The 19,208-nt window shown below is 63.4% G+C and overlaps 3 protein-coding genes across 11 annotated transcripts in view; 1 reads left to right on the top strand and 2 right to left on the bottom strand.

Annotated features, from left to right (window-relative positions):
* ZC3H18 (zinc finger CCCH-type containing 18) overlaps positions 1-4,070 on the bottom strand; it is a 46,392-nt gene extending 42,322 nt beyond the window's left edge. The window contains exons 1-2 of one of the 2 annotated variants that reach the window (XM_039696441.1): positions 3,820-4,070; positions 2,887-2,998 (exon numbers count right to left, since the gene is read on the bottom strand). The gene's annotated coding sequence lies outside the window, so the exon portion shown is untranslated. The remainder of the gene's footprint in view (positions 1-2,886; positions 2,999-3,819) is intronic. The other variant, XM_039696442.1, reaches the window with a different exon arrangement.
* Positions 4,071-4,297: 227 nt separating this feature from the next.
* Positions 4,298-7,009, top strand: CIDEC (cell death inducing DFFA like effector c). 2 transcript variants are annotated; one of them, XM_039696443.1, is made up of 6 exons: positions 4,298-4,380; positions 5,680-5,751; positions 5,877-6,018; positions 6,096-6,245; positions 6,350-6,534; positions 6,612-7,009. In XM_039696443.1, exons 2-6 carry the CDS (start codon positions 5,702-5,704, stop codon positions 6,802-6,804), a joined length of 720 nt encoding a protein of 239 aa, XP_039552377.1. In that variant the 5' UTR covers positions 4,298-4,380; positions 5,680-5,701; the 3' UTR covers positions 6,805-7,009. The 2 variants fall into 2 exon arrangements, with proteins under 2 accessions (XP_039552377.1, XP_039552378.1); XM_039696444.1 differs by lacking the exon at positions 4,298-4,380 and adding an exon at positions 5,185-5,246.
* A 1,101-nt stretch (positions 7,010-8,110) lies between these two features.
* The window catches only part of ZFPM1 (zinc finger protein, FOG family member 1), a 36,048-nt gene continuing 24,950 nt past the window's right edge, over positions 8,111-19,208 (bottom strand). For all 7 annotated transcript variants that reach the window (XM_039696437.1, XM_039696434.1, XM_039696432.1 and 4 more), the window contains 7 exons: positions 16,429-16,562; positions 14,066-14,168; positions 12,855-13,064; positions 11,700-11,930; positions 11,327-11,422; positions 11,086-11,235; positions 8,111-10,720 (listed from right to left, as the gene is read on the bottom strand). In XM_039696437.1, coding sequence (XP_039552371.1) covers positions 8,559-10,720; positions 11,086-11,235; positions 11,327-11,422; positions 11,700-11,930; positions 12,855-13,064; positions 14,066-14,168; positions 16,429-16,562 — 3,086 coding nt within the window. In that variant the 3' untranslated portion in view covers positions 8,111-8,558. The remainder of the gene's footprint in view (positions 10,721-11,085; positions 11,236-11,326; positions 11,423-11,699; positions 11,931-12,854; positions 13,065-14,065; positions 14,169-16,428; positions 16,563-19,208) is intronic.

Genomic DNA, 19,208 nt, shown 5'->3' on the forward strand with positions numbered 1-19,208 from the left:
ATGGAATAGGACAGCAAGTTTAATTCCAGTTTTAAGTGTTGTCTTAATCTGCAAATCAATTTATTCTAAAGTTTTTTAATTCTGCAAAGGTTTGGGGTTTTTTTGAGATGGTTTTTATATCTGCAAACCACAATTTATCCCAAACCTCTGGAATTGTGAGAGGTTTTTCTGGAGAGGGTTTTTTAATCTGCAAATCACAATTTATCCCAGATCTCTGAAATCCTGCAAGTTTTTTGGGGCTTTTTGAGGTGTTTTTAGGGGTTGGTTGGGGTTTTTGTACATTTGGGGTGTTTCAAATTGCTTTCTGCTGTCCTTTAGGGAAACATAAAGACAAAAATCACAAAAAACTGAGAAAAATTAGCTCCATGGAAGTCCTTTAAATCAAGCAGCAGTGACAGAAGTGGCAGAGCAGAAACCCCCAGGTTCATCTCTCCCTCACCATAAACTTGGCCTTTTTTTGTGCCTTAAAACTAAGCCAGTTTCTTCCTAGTTCAAAACCAGTTCTAAAAGCAAAAAATTAACTCTCCTAAGCCCCAGATAAGCTTGTTTGACTTGCAGCTCAGGCAAGAGGCATTAATGCCTCTCACTGAGCAGCCTTTTATCTTGAAAAATCTGCAAAATTCGGGCAAAGCTGCCTTTGGTCCCAGCTGCACAATTATTTCTGTTCCAAAACCAGCTCCTTCTGCTCCAAGTGTGTCAAATATTCCTTTCCTGAGTGTGTGAGGCAGCACAAGGCACTGGGAATTCCATCCAGGCTCTCAAACCTCTCCTGCTCCCAGGCTAAATGAGCTGGACCAGCCTTGCCACAGGGAGCAAATGCAACCAATAAATGTCATTTTTAGACAAGAAAAAGGGGTTTTCCCTGGTTTTTGAATGATTTGGGCACAGCTCAGTGAGCTGAAAGCCTCATCAAAGCAGGTCACAGCTTCTCAGGGAAGAAACTGAGGATGTGGCAGCAGAATTTCCCAGGAGTGAGGAGCTTCCAGCTCCACAACACATCAGTGACTTGGAAGTTTCACAGCCTGGGCTCTGGAGTATCTCAAATTAGGGAATGAAGGATGAGCTGCTCCTGAATTTATCAGAGTCCCACGGCTTGCACAAGGTGGGGCAGAGATGCTCCCCCTACCTGGCCATCCTCACCTTGCCTGAGTGCACCAGGACAGAGCCAATTTGTTCTACTAAAGCCTCCCAAGCCTCCTTAGAAGCATTTCAAATTACACATTTCCCTCCTAAAAAGGGCAGGAGAAATTTGTGGACATGCTACAGAAATTTAAACTCAGCTGCTTCACTTCCTTTATAAGATATTTTTATCAAAGCTTAATGACATCCAAGATTTTTGAACTTAAAGCACTGGGATTAAGCAGCCTTGCACAGCACTAAAGGCAGGCAGAGAAAAGTCCTCTGCTACTTAAGTTGCCTTTAAAACTCCACTTCCACCTTGCCAGGATACATTTTAAATAAAATCTGTCCATTTTATATAAAACAAATAAAATTTATTTTATATAAAATAAAATAAATGAACCTCACATTTTTGTCAGTTGATTCACAAGGCCGGAGGAGTCAGAGCAGGAATTTTTACCCAAAAATCAAAATCAGGCACAATTTCTTCTCTGTTGTTAATTAAACAGCACAAAAGGTGCAAAATTTAAAAATAAATTCCAGGCAGGAAATGAGTTCCTACAGAAACCTGGAGCTGGGCAGAGCCATCAGTTTGAGCCTTAAAATCCTATAAATTTTCATGGATATGAAGAACCAAGTGCATTCCCAATTTCTGTCCCCCTGGCAGCCCTGGGAGAGGTCACAGGACAAAGGGAAGGGAAAAAGAGAGGAAACTTTTTCCTTCAGGTTGAAATCTTGGGATCAAAGGATAAAATGCCCTTCCTAAAAGCCAAAGGGCTGCTGTGAGGCAGGACCATGGAAGCCAGGGGTGGAAGCAGAGCTGGAGCAGGGTGGCAGGAACCACGAGGGAGCTGAGCACAAAAGGTGCAAAATTAAAAAAGAAATTCCAGGCAGGAAATGAGTTCCTACAGAAACCTGGAGCTGGGCAGAGCCATCAGTTTGAGCCTTAAAATCCTATAAATTTTCATGATATGAAGAACCAAGTGCATTCCCAATTTCTGTGCCCCTGGCAGCCCTGGGGGTGGTCACAGCACAAAGCTTCCTCTTTTGCTCCCTTCCCTTTTCCCTTCAGGCTGAAATCTTTGGGATAAAAGGGTAAAATGCCCTTCCTAAAAGCCAAAGGGCTGCTGTGAGGCAGGACCATGGAAGCCAGGGGTGGAAGCAGAGCTGGAGCAGGGTGGCAGGAGCCACGAGGGAGCTGAGCACAGGGACAGCACTGCCAGCACAGCTGAGGAGACAAGGGCAGCACACAGACCCAGGGAACAAAGAACTGCAAAAGCAGAGGCAGAGCAGAAAGCAAGGCAGCAACCAACATGGGGAAAAACATGGAAGAGCAGTGAGAGCAGGAAATCAGTTCCTCAGGATCCAGGAGAGGGGAAACACGGAACCCTGAGAGGATGAACCCGTGTGCAGGCCTGCCCTGGCTGCAATTCCAGCTGCTAACAGGGCTAATGAACCCAAACCCTCATTTCCCTGCCATCCCTGGGGAGCTCTGAGGTGCAGGGTGCCCAGGGAACTCTGCACCCCTCAATGCCCCAAGCTCAGCTGCCCTGAGGGGTCACTTTGGTGCTGAGAGGCATTTCCAGGAGTGGCTCTGAAGCAGGGCTCAGAGAGCTCCAAGGGGGAATGTTCCCCATGGATTTGTGGTGGGCACAAATCCAGATTGTTCTCCCAGCACAGCTGATGTTCCCACAGCTCCCTCCTGCAGCTCTGCCCCAGCAAATGCTGAGTGTGAGCTCTCAGGAAGAGACCAGCACAGGGCCATACCTGGATGCAGCAGGATTTGGGATAATCCCACTCAAAAGGCTGATTTGGGATCAGCAGTTTGGCAAAGAGCTGTCCTGATAAACTGGGACCCTCTCCCTGGATCCAGGCAAACCTTAGGAAGAGAGAATTCACAGCCTGGAGGTGCTGTCCTTGCTGCAGCTCTGAGGAGACTCAGCTGAGGGCTGACCCCAAAGGTGATGGACCCCAAATCCATTCAGAGCTGACCCCATAGCTGATGGACCCCAAATCCATTCAGAGCTGACCCCAAAGGTGATGGGCCCTAAACTCTGAGTGACAAACCCCAAACCCACCCAGGACTGACCCTGCACATGATGGACCCCAAACCCACCTGAGGGCTGACCCCACAGGAGATGGATCCCAAATCCACCTGAGAGCCGACACCAAAGGTGATGGACCCCAAACCTATTCAGAACTGACCCCATGAGTGACAAACCCCAAACCCACCCGAAAACTGACTCTGCAGGTGGCAAACCCCAAACCCATTCAGAACTGACCCTGCAGGTGAAAAACTCCAAACCCACCCAGGACTGAGCCCATGGGTCACAAACCCCAAGCCCAAGCCAGGACTGACCCCACAGGTGACAAACCCCAAACCCATTCAGAACTGACCCTGCAGGTGAAAAACTCCAAACCCACCCAGGACTGAGCCCATGGGTCACAAACCCCAAGCCCAAGCCAGGACTGACCCCACAGGTGACAAACCCCAAACCCATTCAGAACTGACCGTGCAGGTGAAAAACTCCAAACCCACTCAGGACTGAGCCCATGGGTGACAAACCCCAAGCCCACGGCAGGACTGACCCCACAGGTGACAAACCCCAAGCCCACGCCAGGACTGACCCCACAGTGCCAAAGCAAGCCCAGCCGGGCCTGCCGAGGCAGAGTGGCACTGTCCCCGCGGTGCCCCCTCACCTCCGAGGCTCTCCTGCCAGGCGGGGCTCTCCTGCTGCGCCCCCGGGCCGCGGCTGCTGGCGCTGTCCCTGCTCCCCCTGCCTGCCGAGGGGGACAGTCACAGCCACCCGCACCCCTCCGCTCGCCCCGAGCCCGGGGCCGCCCGTTCCCATTCACAGTCCCGGCCGAACGGGGGAATTCATTCATTTCCGCGCCCGCCCGACCCCCAGCGCGCCCCGGCCGAGCCCCGACCCCCCTCCGAGCCCCGCCGGGCCCTCCCCTCCGCTCTCCCGCGCCGCTCCCCGGGGCTGCCCCTGTGCCCCGCTCTCCGGTGCCGCCCCCGCCCCGCGCTCGCGGCGGCAGCGCGGGACGGGGCGGCGGAGCGGCCTCTACTCGCGGCGGCGCAGGGCGGCCATGGCGTGACGTCATCCGCGCGCGACGGCGCCCCCCCCCTCCCCGGCGGCGCGAAGGGAGGGGAGCGCGCGCTCTGCTCCCCCCGCCCCCGTCTTAAAGGGGCCGCGCACGGCAAGGGCGGAGCGCAGGTGTGCGCGCACAGGTGGACGCGCGAACACCTGAGCACAGGTGTGTGCAGGCGTGCACGCAGAGCGGTAGGGAGCTGCCAGGCTCCAGATGTGCCCGGGTCGCACCCACGCACCGGGACGGGGCACCCGCGCGCCGCAGGATCGGGGGATGCTTGGGGTGGAAGGGAGCTCTGGCAGGGACACCTGGGGCGGGTGGCACAGGGACACCTGGGGCGGGTGGCACAGGGACACGTCCAGCTGGGTTTGGGACGGCTCCAGACAGCAGACCCCGCAGCCCCGGGCAGCCGTGCCAGGGCTCTGCCACCCTCCCCGGGCACAGGCTGTGCCTCGTGTTCACGGGGAGCCTCTCGTGGTTCGGTGCGCGGCCACCGCTGCTCCTCCTGCGGCTGGGCACGGCTGGGAACGGTCTGGCACCGTCCTGTGACACCATGGGAACACTGCAGGGATTGAGGGATCCCTGTCAGCCTGCCCTGACCCAGCCGGGGCCGCCGGGCTCCCGGTGCCCCCTCAGCCGGGGCCGCCCGGTTCCCGGTGCCCCCTCAGCCGGGGCTGCCCGGTTCCTGGTCCCTGCCCGGCTCCCTCTCCCCCTCAGCCGGAGCCGCCCGGCTCCCGGTGCCCCCTCAAGCCAGAGCTGCCCGGCTCCCGGTGCCCCCTCAGCCGGGGCTGCCCGGTTCCTGGTCCCCCTCAGCCGGGGCTGCCCAGTTCCCGGTGCCCCCTCAGCCGGAGCCGCCGGGCTCCCTCTCCCTGCCCAGTTCCCGGTGCCCCCTCAGCCGGAGCCGACCCCATTGGGCCCGGCCGGGCAGGCGGGTGCGCCCCGGGGAGGAGCCTGTGTGACAGGTACATAAAGGCAGGAGAGGCGCTACATGAGGGCGTGATCCTCGGGAGAAGAGCTGGCGTTCCCTGGAGGTGAGGAGATGGGAGCTCCGCGGGCCCCCGTGAGGATCCTGGCTGCAGATGCGCCAGGAGCAGCAGGGCTGGGGGTGCTCCCGTGGGTGACCCCAAAGCCCCGGCTGCACTCTCCCGGTTTCCCGGAGCCCGGGGCTGGTGTCTCACCTTTGCTCCAGCGCTGACTCAGGCTCCCACGTGTCCCTTTACGCAAGAGTCCCGCTGGCAGGGGACTCTGGCCGGGCGGCCACCGCTGGCCTGGCCCCGGCCAAAGGGCAGGACCAGCCCCTGTAAAGGCAGCGGTGACAGAGCTCAGGCTCAATTCTGTCACTGGGATCGCAGAGGGGAGATCTCCCGGAGCAGACAGCAGCGGAAGAACCCCTGGAGCGGAGTTGGACGTGCTGGTGGGAGCAGATCTTGAGCTGACAAGAACCACTGTCCTTCCTCCCCGCAGGCTGCTCCGTATTCCCTGGAACATGGACTACGCCAAGTCCCTGAGCCAGCGCCTGGCTGCCCCCGTGTCCAAGTAAGTGCCGTGGAGCTGCTGTCCCCAGCATGGGGGACATCCCCCAGAGCCCTCCCTGGGTGCTGGCGCTGCCATGGTGTCCTGCTGGCTCTCAGAACACCCCAATCCCCGTGTCCCTTTCCCAGATGTGTCTCGGCCAGCGCCTCCATGACCCAGCAGCTGCTGGCGGGTCCAGCCCCGCCGCCCCGGCCCTACCGCGTGTGCAACTGGGACCGCAGCCTGCGCAAGGGCGTCATGGCCCCGAGCCTCGCCGAGCTGCTGAGCCAGGTCTGTCTGTCTGTGCGGGCTCTGTCTGCCCGTCCAGGGCCTGTCCCCAGCCCTGCTGACCCCCAGCCCCTCCGCAGGCCCAGAGCGCCCTGGCCCTGCCCGCGCCCATCGCGCTGGTGCTGGATGAGGACGGCACGGCCGTGGAGACTGAGTCCTTCTTCCGGACCCTGGAGGAGGGCACGGCCCTGATGGCCCTGAGCAAGGGGCAGACCTGGACTGCCCCCAAGGTGAGGGGACCCCTGAGAGGCTGGTTTGTCCCGTCTGTGCCACGCTGGAGGTGGCATTGGGAGGGTGGGGAGCAGCGGGTGACCGCGGTGCCGCTCTTCCGCAGACACGTGGCTACCAGATGAGCCTGTCCCGCAAGCCCCCGCGCAGGATCGACGTCGCCTGCGTCACCTTCGACCTGTACAAGACCCACCCGAAGGACCTGGGCTGCCTCAACGTCAAAGCCACCCTGTATGGCACCTACAGCATGTCCTACGACCTGCGCTGCTACGGGGCCCGGCGCCTGGTGAAGTGAGTGCTGGGGACACTGGGGACAGGGACTCTGCCCAGCCCTCCTGTGGCACGCTGACCCCTTTCTCCCTGCCTAGGGAAGCCCTGCGCTGGGCGCTGTTCACCATGCAGGCCACGGGCCACGTCCTGCTGGGCACCTCGTGCTACATGCAGCAGCTCCTGGATGCCACCGAGGAGGAGCAGAAGGAAGAGGAGAAGAGCCCGCTGCCCCTTCAGAACCTCCTGCCCTGCAGCCTCCCTGCCCTGCCCTACAAGAAGATGTCACAGTGAGGCTGGCTGGCCTGGCCTGTCCTCTCTGCTGTCCCCCCAACCCTCGGGGGTCCAGCACCCCGCTAGGTCAATGCCTGGGCAGAGGCTGCCACGGTGCCTGGCACAGCCTGTCCTTGCACTCCGCCAGCTGAGTGTGGCCAAATCTGCTCTGGAATCGCTGCTGCTCTGTAAATATATTTATTTAAGTAAAGTTCTCCTGAATTCAGCTGCGTTTTGTGTGGTCTTTGCGGGGGGGACACCCAGGACACGCAGCCCTTGTGCTGCTTGGCACCCTGAGCTGGTGGTGTAAGAGGTGCGAGGAGGGAACCTGTCGCAAGCGCTTCCCCAGGGGAGCTGCTGCCTTCATCCTCCTCCTCCCTGGCAGCACAGCCTGGCTCCCACCCCCTGGCACAGAGCCGAGGCTCCCCTGGCACTGCAGGCACCCACAACAGTGGGTGCCCAACCCCAAACCCCTGGCCTGTGGCAGCTGGCACTGTGCCTGTCCTTGCTCCCTTTAAAGGGATGAGAGATCTCCCTATGCCCCTGACTGTGCAGGGCTGGCACAGAGGGAGGGACACGAGGGGCTGTTCTGCTCCCTGGGGGCCCCAGCCCCGTTGGCAGCCCTGGGCAGGGGCAGTCCCTGTGCCCACCCCAGCCTTGCACAACCCCGGGTGCTGGGGCTGGCCTGGCCAGGTCCAGGGGCATCCCAAGGGCCCAGCAGCTCCAGGGATACCAGCTGGGAAACAAACAGAGCTAGGGGCACACTCAGTGACCTGGCCCTTGGGGACTGTCCCCAGAATGATCCTGAAGCAGCACCTCTGCCAGAGAGAGTGGGAGGGAGGGGATCAACCCCCTGCGGGCAGGTGCTGGACTGGGAATACTGGGAATACTGGGATGAGCTGTGGGGAGGTGAGAAGCCATACCCTGGGGGTCCTTAGGGCCATCCTCCCCTGTCACCCTGTGGGGTGACCCGAGCCACACTCACCTGGGCACCCACGGCAGGCTCTGGAGCTGCAGGGCAGGGACTGCTCCTGTGGCTGGGTGAGCCCCACCCAGCGCTGTGGGGCTTAATGAGCTTGATAATTAATGAGCCATCAGCACCAGCTGAGCCCCATCTGGGAGCAGGACTTTGCCCCATGGCACAGATGTGCGACCTCCCCGGGCTGCTGAAGGTGCCACCCGGGGGGCACTGGGGACAGCTTGGGGACATCGTGTCCTCCCCCTGCTGTCACCCCTGGCTGTACACACCCGATGTCCCCAAGGCCCGGCCCCTGGGGGTGCCGGTGGCCGTGCCAGCCCCCGCAGTGTCCCCCACCCTACACAGGAGTTTAGCAGACATATTTATTTCTGTACACACTTATACACACAGTTCCCAGGGCAGCTCCAGCCTCGCTCCCAGGGCTGCCTCCGTGCAGGGTCTGCTCTGAGGTGGGGGCACCCCCAGATTTCCTGGGGGGCTGGGGCCACGCCTGTGCCCCCCACACCCCCACCCCAGCCCCGCAGTGTTTACGGGGAGAAGCCCCCTGCAGCCCCCAGGGCAGGGCCATGCACAGTCCTCCTGCCTCAGTTTCCCCTGGGGCACAGGTGGGGGCTGATCCCCACCCCCAGTGTCCTCACCCCCAACCCGGGTGAACTTTGGGGCTCCAGATGCTGAAGCTGCCCCGGTGGAGCCTCCTGGGGGGGTCCTCCATCACCCCAACCCCTGCACAGGGTGGGTGTCAGGCACCGGCTCCATCCCCCAGCCCCTCCAGCGGTGGTGGGGGGCTCTGGGGGGGTTACTTGACGTGCTCGGCGGCGTGGGAGGAGCAGTAATACTTCTTGTGGGCGATGAAGGTGGACAGGCTGCTGAACTTGATGTTGCAGAGGCGACAGTACCTGTGGTTGCCGTTGGGCACCGGGCCGGGCACAGCCTTGGCCGGGGGGGTCTGCACGCCCCTGTCCGTGTAGGCGGGGGGCGTGGGGGGCTTGCGGGCGGCTTCCCGCAGTCCCTCGGGGGCTCCGGGCGAGGCGGGGGCCCGGGGGGAGCCGGGGGGCCGGGGGCTGTCCCTGCCCTCCTTGGCAGTGAGGCTGTCCCGGCGGAGGCGGGGGGCACGCGGAGGGGACGCGGCGGGCAGCGGGGGCTCGGGCGTCCTGCTGGCACCGGGGGCCAGCGCGTCCGGGAGCCCCGGCTTGGCCACGAAGAGCCCGTGGGCGTTTCGGAAGTGCTCCAGGAGGTCGCCCTTGATGGCCCCGTTGAGGGGACAGTAGGGACAGGCGGCGAGGGGACCCTTGGCCCCCGGCGGTGGCAGGGAACCCTTGGGGTGACGCTGCAGCGAGTCCGCCCCGGGGTAGGGGATGCCGGGGCTCCCCGCCGGGGCCGCTCTCAGCCGCACCCCTCCTTCGGGGTCCCCCTCGCCGGGGCTGCCGGGGCTGAGCCGGCCCTTGAGGGGGGCGGCCATGGCCCCCTTCATCTTCTGCAGGTGCTCCAGGGTGCGGGGCTGCAGCGGCGTGGCCGGGCACTGGTACTTCTTGTGCGCCAGGTACGCGTCCAGGCTGTTGAAGCTGATGCGGCACGCGGTGCACTCGTGGTAGTCGGCCAGGGGCAGCAGCGGGGCCGCTGCCGGTACCGGTGCCGGTGCCAGCTCGCTCTGCCACCGCGGCTTCTTGCTCAGGTCGATGGGACCCTCGGCGTCGGGGCTGGCGCGGGGTTCAGGGGCTGGCACGGGCGGCTCGGCGGGCGGGGGCTCCGGGGCTGGAGGGGGTTCTGCGGGGCGCCGAGCGGCACCGTGGATCTCGTAGAGCTTGCGGCGCTTGCGGGTGCGCAGGGGCTGCGGCAGGAAGGGCACTTTGGGGGCGGCGGGGCGGCGCAGGGGGGGGTCGTGCCGGGAGGCGCAGTAGAAGCGCTTGTGCACCACGTAGGTCTCGTGGCGGCTGAAGCGGATGTTGCACGCCTCGCACAGCGTCTTGCTGGGGTCCTCGTCCCCCTCCGAGCTGCCGGGGCTCTGGCTGTCCTCGCTGCACCGCCCCGACCCCCCCTCCGCCTCGGGGGACCCCGCTTTGGTGCCCCCCTCTTCAGCCTTGCCCTCCAGCGTGGCGGCCGGCGGGGTGGGATCCCGGCCGGTGTCCCCGTCCCCCGCTGCCGGGCCCTGCCCGTTGCCCGCCGGAGGGGACAGCAGCGTCCCCGGGGTGAGGGGACCCTTGGGCGCCCCGGGGGGGGCTTTGAGCTTGCGTGCCCCGGGGGGGCTGTCCTCGGCCAGATGCCGGCTGGAGCAGTACAGGCGCTTGTGCACGTAGTAGTTGTTGATGTTGTTGAAGGTGATCTCGCACTCGAAGCAGGTGGCCCCCTTGGGCACCGGCGTGCCCGTGTAGATGGCGGGCGGCACCGCGCCGGCCCCGTGGCCCTGCTTCAGCCGGTTGTGCACCAGCTCCGACATCTTGGCCAGGATCTCCGAGGCCTGCGGCACCACGGCGGCCTCGTGGCCGAACACGTACTGCGGGAGGAAGACGGTGCCGCCGGCCGTGCCCGTCCCCGGCTCGCTGGGCACGGGGCTGGAGCCCGGCGTGGGGCTGGCCAGCTCCGACTTGACCTTGGCCGAGGACAGGCTGCGGGGGGACGAGGTGCGGGAGCCGGCGTCGGGGCTGCCGGCCCCCTCCCCGCTCCTCGGCGCCTCCGCCTCGCTGGCCGGGCTGCCGGCCGGCTCCTCCTTGACGCGCACGGGCTCGCCGGACGTGGAGGAGGATGAAGAGGAGGAGGATGCCGATGAAGGGCCTTCCCCGTTCTGCGGCTGGGCTGGGGGGGAGAGCTTGCCGGCCCTGGGGTCGGGGGGCGAGGCGGGCGGTGCCGGTGCGGTGTCGGGGCCGGGCAGCACCACGTGCTGCGGCAGGGCTGGCAGTGCCTCGGGCAGGAACGTGCCCAGGCTGCACTTCCGCAGGGACGTGTTGTTCGGCTGGCTCAGCCCTGCAGGGGGACAGAGGTGACAGCGTCACCGGCAGCCCCGGCACAGGGAATGGTCCAGGGATGCCCCTCTGGGATGCCCCTCTGCCTCATCCCCCTGCACAGGGGTGCTGCCCTGTCCCCCCAGTACTGACACCCCCCAGGGCAGGGTCCTCACCCCATTCCCTGTTCCACACATCCTGGCACAGGGATGCTTGCCATGTCCTGTTCCCAACACCTCTGGCACAGGGATCCTGCTCTGTTCCCCATTCCCAACGTCCTGGCACTGTCTCATCCCCACTTCCCTTCCCACCACCGGTCCCAGCTGGGGACAAGCTCTTGGTGACAATGCCATCCCGTGTCCCCCATGGCACAGCCCCAGGACTCACCAGGAGCGAGGGGTTTGGCAGCAGGAAGGGCTGATCCAGGTGAGAACACCTCGCCCTTGGAGCCCGGCTGGCAGATCATGTGGTTGGTGACCAGGTGGCTGTACAGGATGTCCCTCGTGGTGGAGATGAAGCCACAGCTGTGGCAGACACCTGAGGGGACAGGGCACCGGGCTGAGCGGGCAGGGCGGAAGGACAGTGGCCATCCCGGGATGGGACAGGGCTGTCCCCGTGGGACACTCACCGTTCAGGGTGTCCGTGTGCACCTTCAGGTGCCGCTCACAGTTGGCCTTGGTGGTGAAGGCGGACAGGCAGATCAGGCAGACAAACGGCCGCTCTCCTGCCGGACAGACAGACACTCAGGGGAGGGGGACAGGGACTGTGGGGACACCCACAGGGCCAACTCCCTCTGTCTCTAGAGGTCTGAGATGGGGGAAGACCTACAAGTGAGCAGTGCCAAACCAGCCAGGGAGAACCTCACCCACTGCCCAGTGTGCTGCAGCCCTGCATCCTCCCTGCCCCTCCAGCAGCTCAGCTGGGCTCAGCCTCTCTAACTGGTCACCATGCTGCCACCCCAAGCCTCCAGATGACAAGTGCCATGCCATGCCGTGCCATACCGCTGTGGCTCCGCATGTGGATCTCCAGGGAGCTGGCACTGGGACAGCTCTTCTTGCACTGTGGGAAGGGGCAGACCCTCTCGTTGGGGTACGTCTCCTTGGGCTTCTCCTCCAGGGCGGGGGAGCCGGCGCCGGCGCTCTGCCGGCTGGCACAGTAGTACATCAGGTGGGCCTGCAGGTTGCGCTCGCTGCGGTACCAGATCCCGCAGTCCTTGCACGGGAACACGTCCTCTGTGGAGAGCAGGGGACAGGGACATCGCTGTGGGACGGGCTGGGGACAGGGACATCGCTGTGGGACGGGCTGGGGACAGGGACATCGCTGTGGGACAGCCTGGGGACTGGGACATCGCTGTGGGATGGGCTGGGGACTGGGACATCGCTGTGGGACAGCCTGGGGACTGGGACATCGCTGTGGGATGGGCTGGGGAGCCCCAACAGGGCTGTGGTGCTACGTGACCCTCTCCACGTGTCCCTCCCAGTGTGTTACTCCCCATGTGTTGCTGCATGTCCCTCCCTGTGTGTCCCTGCGTGTCCCTCCCTGCGTGTCCCTCCCCATGTGTCTCTCTCTGCGTGTCCCTTCCCATGTGTCCCTTCCCATGTGTCCCTGCCTGTCCCTCCCCATGTGTCCCTCTCTGCCTGTCCCCCCCCATGTGTCCCTTCCCATGTGTCCCTCTCTGCGTGTCCCTTCCCATACGTCCCTCCCTGTCTTGTCCTTCCCCATGTGTCCCTCTCTGTGTGTCCCTCCCCATGTGTCCCTTGCTGCATGTCCCTCCCTGTGTGTCCCTGCCTGTCCCTCCCTGTGTGTCCCTCCCTGTGTGTCCCTGCATGTCCCTCCCAGCGTGTCACTCCCTATGTGTCCCTGCCTGTTCCTTCTCATGTGTCCCTGCCTGTCTTGTTCCTCCTCATGTGTCCCTCTCTGCGTGTCCCTTCCCATGTGTCCCTCACCACGTGTCCCTGTGTGTCCCTCTCCATGTGTCCCTCCCTGTCTTGTCCCTCCCCATGTGTCCCTCCCCATGTGTCCCTGCCTGTCCCTCCCTGCGCGTCCCACCCCGCGTGTCCCTGCCTGTCCCTCCCCACATGTCCCTGTGTGTCCCTCCTTGTAGGTCCCTCCCCGCGTGTCCCTGCCTGTCCCTCCCCGCGTGTCCCCAGCCTCACTGTTGACCACGGCGGTGGCCAGGATGGCGGCCATGCCGGCCTGCTGTGGCAGCAGCTGGATGTCCGAGTGCAGCGCCGCCGGGTACGGGGACTCCGCGGGCTCCGCTTTCACGCCGTGCTTGGGGACAGCTGGTGGCTCTGCCACCACCAAGGCGCTCAGGGGCTCGTCCTCCCGCAGCGCTCGCGTCGTGCGGCACCACAGGGCTTCGTCTGCAGAGGGGACAGCGGCGAGGGGACAGCGTGAGCGGGATGGGGATGGCCGCAGCCCGCGCTGCCACCCGCCCGGCCGGCCCTGTCCCGCCCTGTCCCCGCGGTGCCGGCCATGGCCTGGAGATGGCGGTGTGTGCCCGCGCTGAGCCCCGCCGAGCGGCTTGTGCCCTTCTCTGCACACATCCCACAGTATCCATATCCCAGTGCCCATCCCTGCGACATGCCTGGGCGATCTCTGCATCCATCCCTGTGACATCCCTGCGCCCATCCCTGTGAGATCCCTGTGACATCCCTGCGCCCATCCCTACATCCATCTCTGCGATATCCCTGTGCCCATCTCTGCATCCATCCCTGTGCCCATCCCTGCACCCATCCCTGTGAGATCCCTGGGTGATCTCTGCATCCATCCCTGTGACATTTCTGTGCCCATCCCTGCATCCATCCTGGCACCCATCCCTGTGCCCTTCCCTACATCCATCCCTGTGCCCATCTCTTCATCCATCCCTGTGACATTCCTGTGCCCATCCCTGTACCCATTCCTGTGCCCATCTCTTCATCCATCCCTGTGACATCCCTGCCCCCATCCCTGTGCCCATCTCTGCACCCATCCCTACATCCATCCATCTTTACACCCATCTCTGCACTCACCCTTCTGCCAATCCTGGTGCCCATCCCTGAACCTTTGTGCCCATCTTTACAACCATCTCTGTGCCCATCCCTGTGCCCATCCTTACACCATCCCTGTGCCCATCCCTGCATCCATCCCTGTGCCATCCTTACACCATCCCTGTGCCATCCTTACACCATCCCTGTGCCATCCTTACACCATCCTTGCTCCTATCCCCGTGCCCATCCCTGCTGTGCCCCTCCCCAGCCCCACTGGCTGCAGCCACCCAGGGAAGCTGGGACAGGGACAAGCCAGCAGTGGGACAGGGGGAGCAGACTCTGGGACAGGGGACAGGGATGGGGACCCTTCCCACCCCCCTGCCCCCAGTACCAACCCTTCCTGTAGATGACAGCGTTGGCATCGGGCTCTCCAGGCACGAGGGGCAGCAGGGACAGCCAGCAGCTCTCGTCCCCCAGCACCAGCGTCAGGGGGGGACTCTGTGGGGCAGGGACAGGGGTCAGCACCGGGGTCACACCGAGGGGCTGCCAGGGGGGCACAGCACTCCCCAAAACGGGCTGGGGTCACACTGAGGGGCTGCCAGGGGGGCACAGCACTCCCCAAAACGGGCTGGGGTCACACTGAGGGGCTGCCAGGGGGGCACAGCACTCTCAGCTCAGCCTCCCCGCATTCTAATGAATATTAATGAGCACAGGGGGGGGAAATTAATCTCCCTGATCCTCCGATGGCTGCTGCAGTAACGATATGAAATCTAATTATCCATCCCAATATTTCCAACCCCTCCAACTCAGCCTGACAGTGGCAGCCAGTTGGGGTCTTATCACTGCCAGGAGCCGAGTGCTGGCAGCGTGATAAAGCCCCCCACACACGTGTGTGACACTGGCACATGTGTGTGACACTGGCACATGTGTGACACACTGGCACAGGGTGTGACACTGGCACAGGGGTGTGACACTGGCACATGTGTGACACTCTGGCACATGTGTGTGACACTGGCACATGTGTGACACACTGGCACAGGGGTGTGACACTCTGGCACACAGGTGTGACACACGGGTGTGACACTGGCACAGGCGTGTGCCCCTCTCATGGTGGTGAGGGAACACCCCCTGCCCCTGTGGACACGGGAAATGGGGCTGGGGGCTTTGGGACCCCCTGCACCCCCCCAGGGATGGGCACTGCTGGCACCACATGGGCAGAGCCCCCTCGGGGAGAGGAGGATTCCTTGGGAATTCTGCTCCCGGCATGGGGACACCTGCGGGTACCCCTGGATGGAGGGGCTGCCCGGGACCCCGCAGCACCCCAAGGTGCTCCCAGCACCCCCGGGTGCCCCCCGGGCTCCCCGCGGCGGCCCCAGCCCGGCGTGAAGCCCTTCCTTGTTCTCCAGGAACAAAGAGGTCGCTGTCTCGCCGCACACCGGCGATAACCATCGAAACCCGACCCGCTCCGCATCCGCCGGGACGCGCATCCGCACGGCCCCGGCCCGGCCCGGGGGGACACGGCACGGACGGGCTCGGGGGACGGTCCCGGAGGGGCTTCACCTTCCCCTGGCACCCTGAGCTGTCTGCCAGGGCCTTTCCACACCCTCCCGAGGTGTGGAAAAAATTCCCCAAGGATTTTTTGGGGGAGCCCTGTGGGATCAGTGGGCATCTTCCTCCTCCTCCTGCTGCTCTTTTCCCTCCTGTTCTTTCTCCTCGCTCAGCAGATGGGTGCTCCACATCAGGGAACATTAAAGCCACCCAGTGCTCCCACCAAAACCCCAGGCTGGGATCACCTCCCACACGGAGACGAAGAGCAGAGCCAGGCAGGATTTGGGGGAGACCCCCTGCACCCCCCCCACCACCGCCAGCAACAAAGAGGAAGGGACCTGAGGGTGACAGCCCCTATCAGGGATGGGGCTGCAATTCCTTCCTCCCTTCCCTGAGCACAGATAGGGAGGGAGGAGAGTGGCAGAGGAGAGCAGGGCTGGGAATCATCAGCCGGGCTCGATAAGGGAGCTGCTGAAATGGGAGCAAAAATATTTAGACAATAAATGAAGTATCAGAAAAAAAGCTGCGCATATCTTGGGGAAATCAATCATCCTGTACAGGGTGTCTGGACACACGGCGCCAAGCGGGAGATAGGGAGCCAAACTGGGCAGATAAGGGTTAATCAAGGATTTAATTCAGCAAAGATAAACGGGCCTGAGCTCAAAAAAAAAAAGAAAAGAAAAAAAAAAGAGCAAAGGAGAGAGGAGGAGGAGGAGGAAGAGGTGGGGATGGAGCCAGGGCTGGAGGATCCTGGGCTGGAGCTGCCTGTGTGCAGCTCGGGGGGGATGTGGAGGGAAGGACGTGGCTGGGATGGAGGATCCAGAGCCTCAAAACACCCAGAGTCACACTCAGGGCCACCTCCCTCCTCTGCTGCTCCCCCAGTGATGGCACCAACAGCGACCAGCCCCTTGGTGTCCCCTCAGTGCTCCTCTCCTGCACCTTCCCCACGGCTGCTGCTGCTTTCCAGACACCAGCAGAGTCCCAGGGAGCAAATCCGGGGTGGGAAAGGCAGATCCCACCTCCTCTGTGAGGAGACAGGTGCCACCGAGCAGCCTGTGCAGAGGGGATGGCAACCGGGACCGCCCTCGGCTGGCAGGGAAACCCCAGCCCAGGAGACTCCCAGGGCTGAGCAGCCCCCAGGGACTTCTCTTCCCGAGGAGTTCGTTTCCTGGGCCCTTGCCCCGGCACCGTGCCCTGGGGTGCTCCTTACCGTGTCGCCGTGGCGCGGCGATGCCGGCTCGCTGTGGATGCTGCCCGGGAAGGGGCCCCAGCAGAAGCCCTCGGGGAGGCTCCGGCGGCTCCGCACCCGTCTCTGCCCATCCCGCACCTCCAGAGCCAGCTCGTCTGTGCGGGGAGACACCACAGCATCAGCGGGATGCACCCCAAACCCCGGCCGTGTGCCCCCCCGCTGGAGCCGGGAGCTGCTGGGGGTGTCCCGTGGGGATCCAGCCCATCCCGGGGGGATCCAGCCCCATCCTGGGGGATCCAGCCCATCCCGGGGGGATTCAGCTCATCCCGTGGGGATCCAGCCCCGTCCTGGGGGGATCCAGCCCCGTCCCGGGGGATCCAACCCCATCCTGGGGGATCTAGCCCCATCCCGGGGGGATCCAGCCCATCCCGTGGAGATTCAGCTCATCTTGGGGGGGATCCAGCCCCATCCCGTGGGGATTCAGCTCATCTCGGGGGGATCCAGCCCATCCCAGGGGGATCCAGCCCCATCCCGGGGGGATTCAGCTCATCTCGGGGGGATCCAGCCCATCCCGGGGGGATCCAGCCCATTCCGGGGGGATCCAGCCCCCATCCCTGGGGGATCTAGCCCCATCCCGGGGGGATCCAGCCCATCCCGGGGGGATCCAACCCCATCCTGGGGGATCCAGCTCATCCCGGGGGGATCCAGCCCATTCCGGGGGGATCCAGCCCCGTCCCATGGGGATCCAGCCCATCCCGGGGGGATCCAGCCCATCCCGTGGGGATCCAGCCCATCCCGGGGAGATCCAGCCCATCCCGGGGAGATCCAGCCCATCCCGGGGAGATCCAGCCCCTGTCCAGGGGGATTCAGCTCATCTCGGGGGGATCCAGCCCCATCCCAGGGGGATCCAGCCCCATCCCGGGGGGATCCAGCCCCATCCCGGGGGGATGCAGCCCATCCAGGGGGGATCCAGCTCCTGTCCAGGAGGATCCAGCCCCATCCCGGGGGGATCCAGCCCATTCCAGGGGGGATCCAGCCCCATCCCGGGGGGATCCAGCCCCTTCCCGGGGGTCCGGGCCTGGCGGAAGGAGCGTTTCCCATCCCCGCACCCAAAGTCGCAGCAGCTTCAGGGCTTAATGGCTTTGATTATCTGATAAGGCTCTGGTTTAATGGGTTAGATAACATGTGAATACGCTATGAAGGCTGCTCGAAAATGTTTTAACTGTGCCTTTGTCTTTGGGAGCGCAGATAAGATGGCAGGTAACCAATACCCCGATGGATGTGCTGCCTGCCCCCCAAAGCCCCGCAGCTCCCCGGGGCCAGCCCGTGTGCCCGAGCCCCGGCAGGGCAGCACAAAGAGCCCCCGAAGCCCCGAGGCCGGTCCCGGGTGCCTGGGCAGGGAGGAGGCTGAGCTGGCTGGAGGTAAAATTGCCTTTGGAGCCGGGAGCGCGGGGAGGATAAAGCGATCCCATGGCTGAGATTGAAATCTGATGTGTTTATTAGCAGGGCTGACATCTGGATCCTCCCGGCGCTGGGGTGAGCTGAGGTGAGCGACTGGGAGGTGTCACCTGCCATCGCCCAGGTGCCACTGCCACCCGCGGGTCCCCTCTGCCCACCCCGGGCCACTGGGGACTGCCTGGAGCACAGCCCGGGGAGCAGCCGGTGCCACCTGGGCAGAGCCCGCTGGTTCTGTGAGGTCTGGGGGGTGTTTGGGGTCACCCTGGCACCCTCCAGCCCTGTGCCACAGCCCCCAGCACTGCTGGGGATGGGCTCTGCCTCAGCTCCCCCGTGCTGCATTCCCAATCCCACAGCCTGGGAGCCCCTGGAGCTCCCAAAGCCACCCCGGCCACGGAGATCCAGCTCTGTTTCTAGCTGGGATCTCATCCCTGCAAAGGGGTTTTGGGAATGAGCATGGCACAGGCTGTGCCTGCCCGGCATCCCTGGCATCCTGCCACCCCACATCCCTGGCATCCTCCTGCCCTGCATCCCCCTGCCCATTTCCCCAGCAGCTCCACCTCAGCACAGGGAGGAGGAGGAGGAAGAGGAGGAGGGATGAGGCCTTTGAGGAGCTGTTGGGATTTATTCCCTGGCACAAACTGAGCCTGAGGAAGCGTCCGTGAAGGACTGGGGCAGGCAGGGAGCAGAGTGACCACCAGAGTGGCCTCGGGGCTGAGCGGGGCAGTCACACCCTCACATCATTCCACATTTCCAGCGCCTCCCATCTGATTCCCAAAGGCGTGCTGGACTCCCCCCAACCTCAGCATCCCCGAGGTGTTCGGGGCCACCAAGCTGGTCCCTGCCACCCTCCCCACCACCCCTAAACCCCCAGCAGTGCTGGCTCCCCTCTGGCTTTGCCACCCCGAGGCTCCCGGCTGCTTTTGGGGAGCTCTGGCCCAACAGCCACGTCCCCCTGCGGGTGCCCCCCCTTCCCCGGCTCACTGGTAATCAGCAGCGTTTGGGTCAGGAGACCATGTCTCCGAGATAAGAGCATTCGCCTGACACTTCCCATGTCAGAGCACTTCATCTTGTGTGTATCAATCCCCAGCAGAGAAAACACGCAGGCGCTGATAAAGAGAAAACCGTTCCAGACAGGGGGACAAAAATAGTGCTGCCACAGCCAGCCCTGCTCCTTCCAGCACCCCGCGGCCTCCACCCACCCCAAACGGGGTGCTGGAACCCCAGTGAGGGTGCTGAACCCCTGCTCCATGTGCTGGGAGCTCCTCCAGCGGGGTGAGCCAGCCAGGGATGCTGCCAGAGCCCCTGCGCTGCACCCACGTTAACACAGCGAGGGGAAAAAGGAG

Source organism: Passer montanus, unplaced genomic scaffold, assembly GCF_014805655.1.
Source record: "Passer montanus isolate IOZ18808 unplaced genomic scaffold, ASM1480565v1 scaffold98, whole genome shotgun sequence".
Classification (NCBI taxonomy): domain Eukaryota; kingdom Metazoa; phylum Chordata; class Aves; order Passeriformes; family Passeridae; genus Passer; species Passer montanus.

Coding starts and splice junctions, on each gene's coding strand:
- CIDEC (XM_039696443.1), top strand. CDS start 5,702: ATGGACTACGCCAAGTCCCTGAGCCAGCGCCTGGCTGCCCCCGTGTCC. Junction 6,019..6,095: donor TCGCCGAGCTGCTGAGCCAG/GTCTGTCTGTCT, acceptor GCCCCTCCGCAG/GCCCAGAGCGCCCTGGCCCT. Junction 6,535..6,611: donor GGGGCCCGGCGCCTGGTGAA/GTGAGTGCTGGG, acceptor CTCCCTGCCTAG/GGAAGCCCTGCGCTGGGCGC.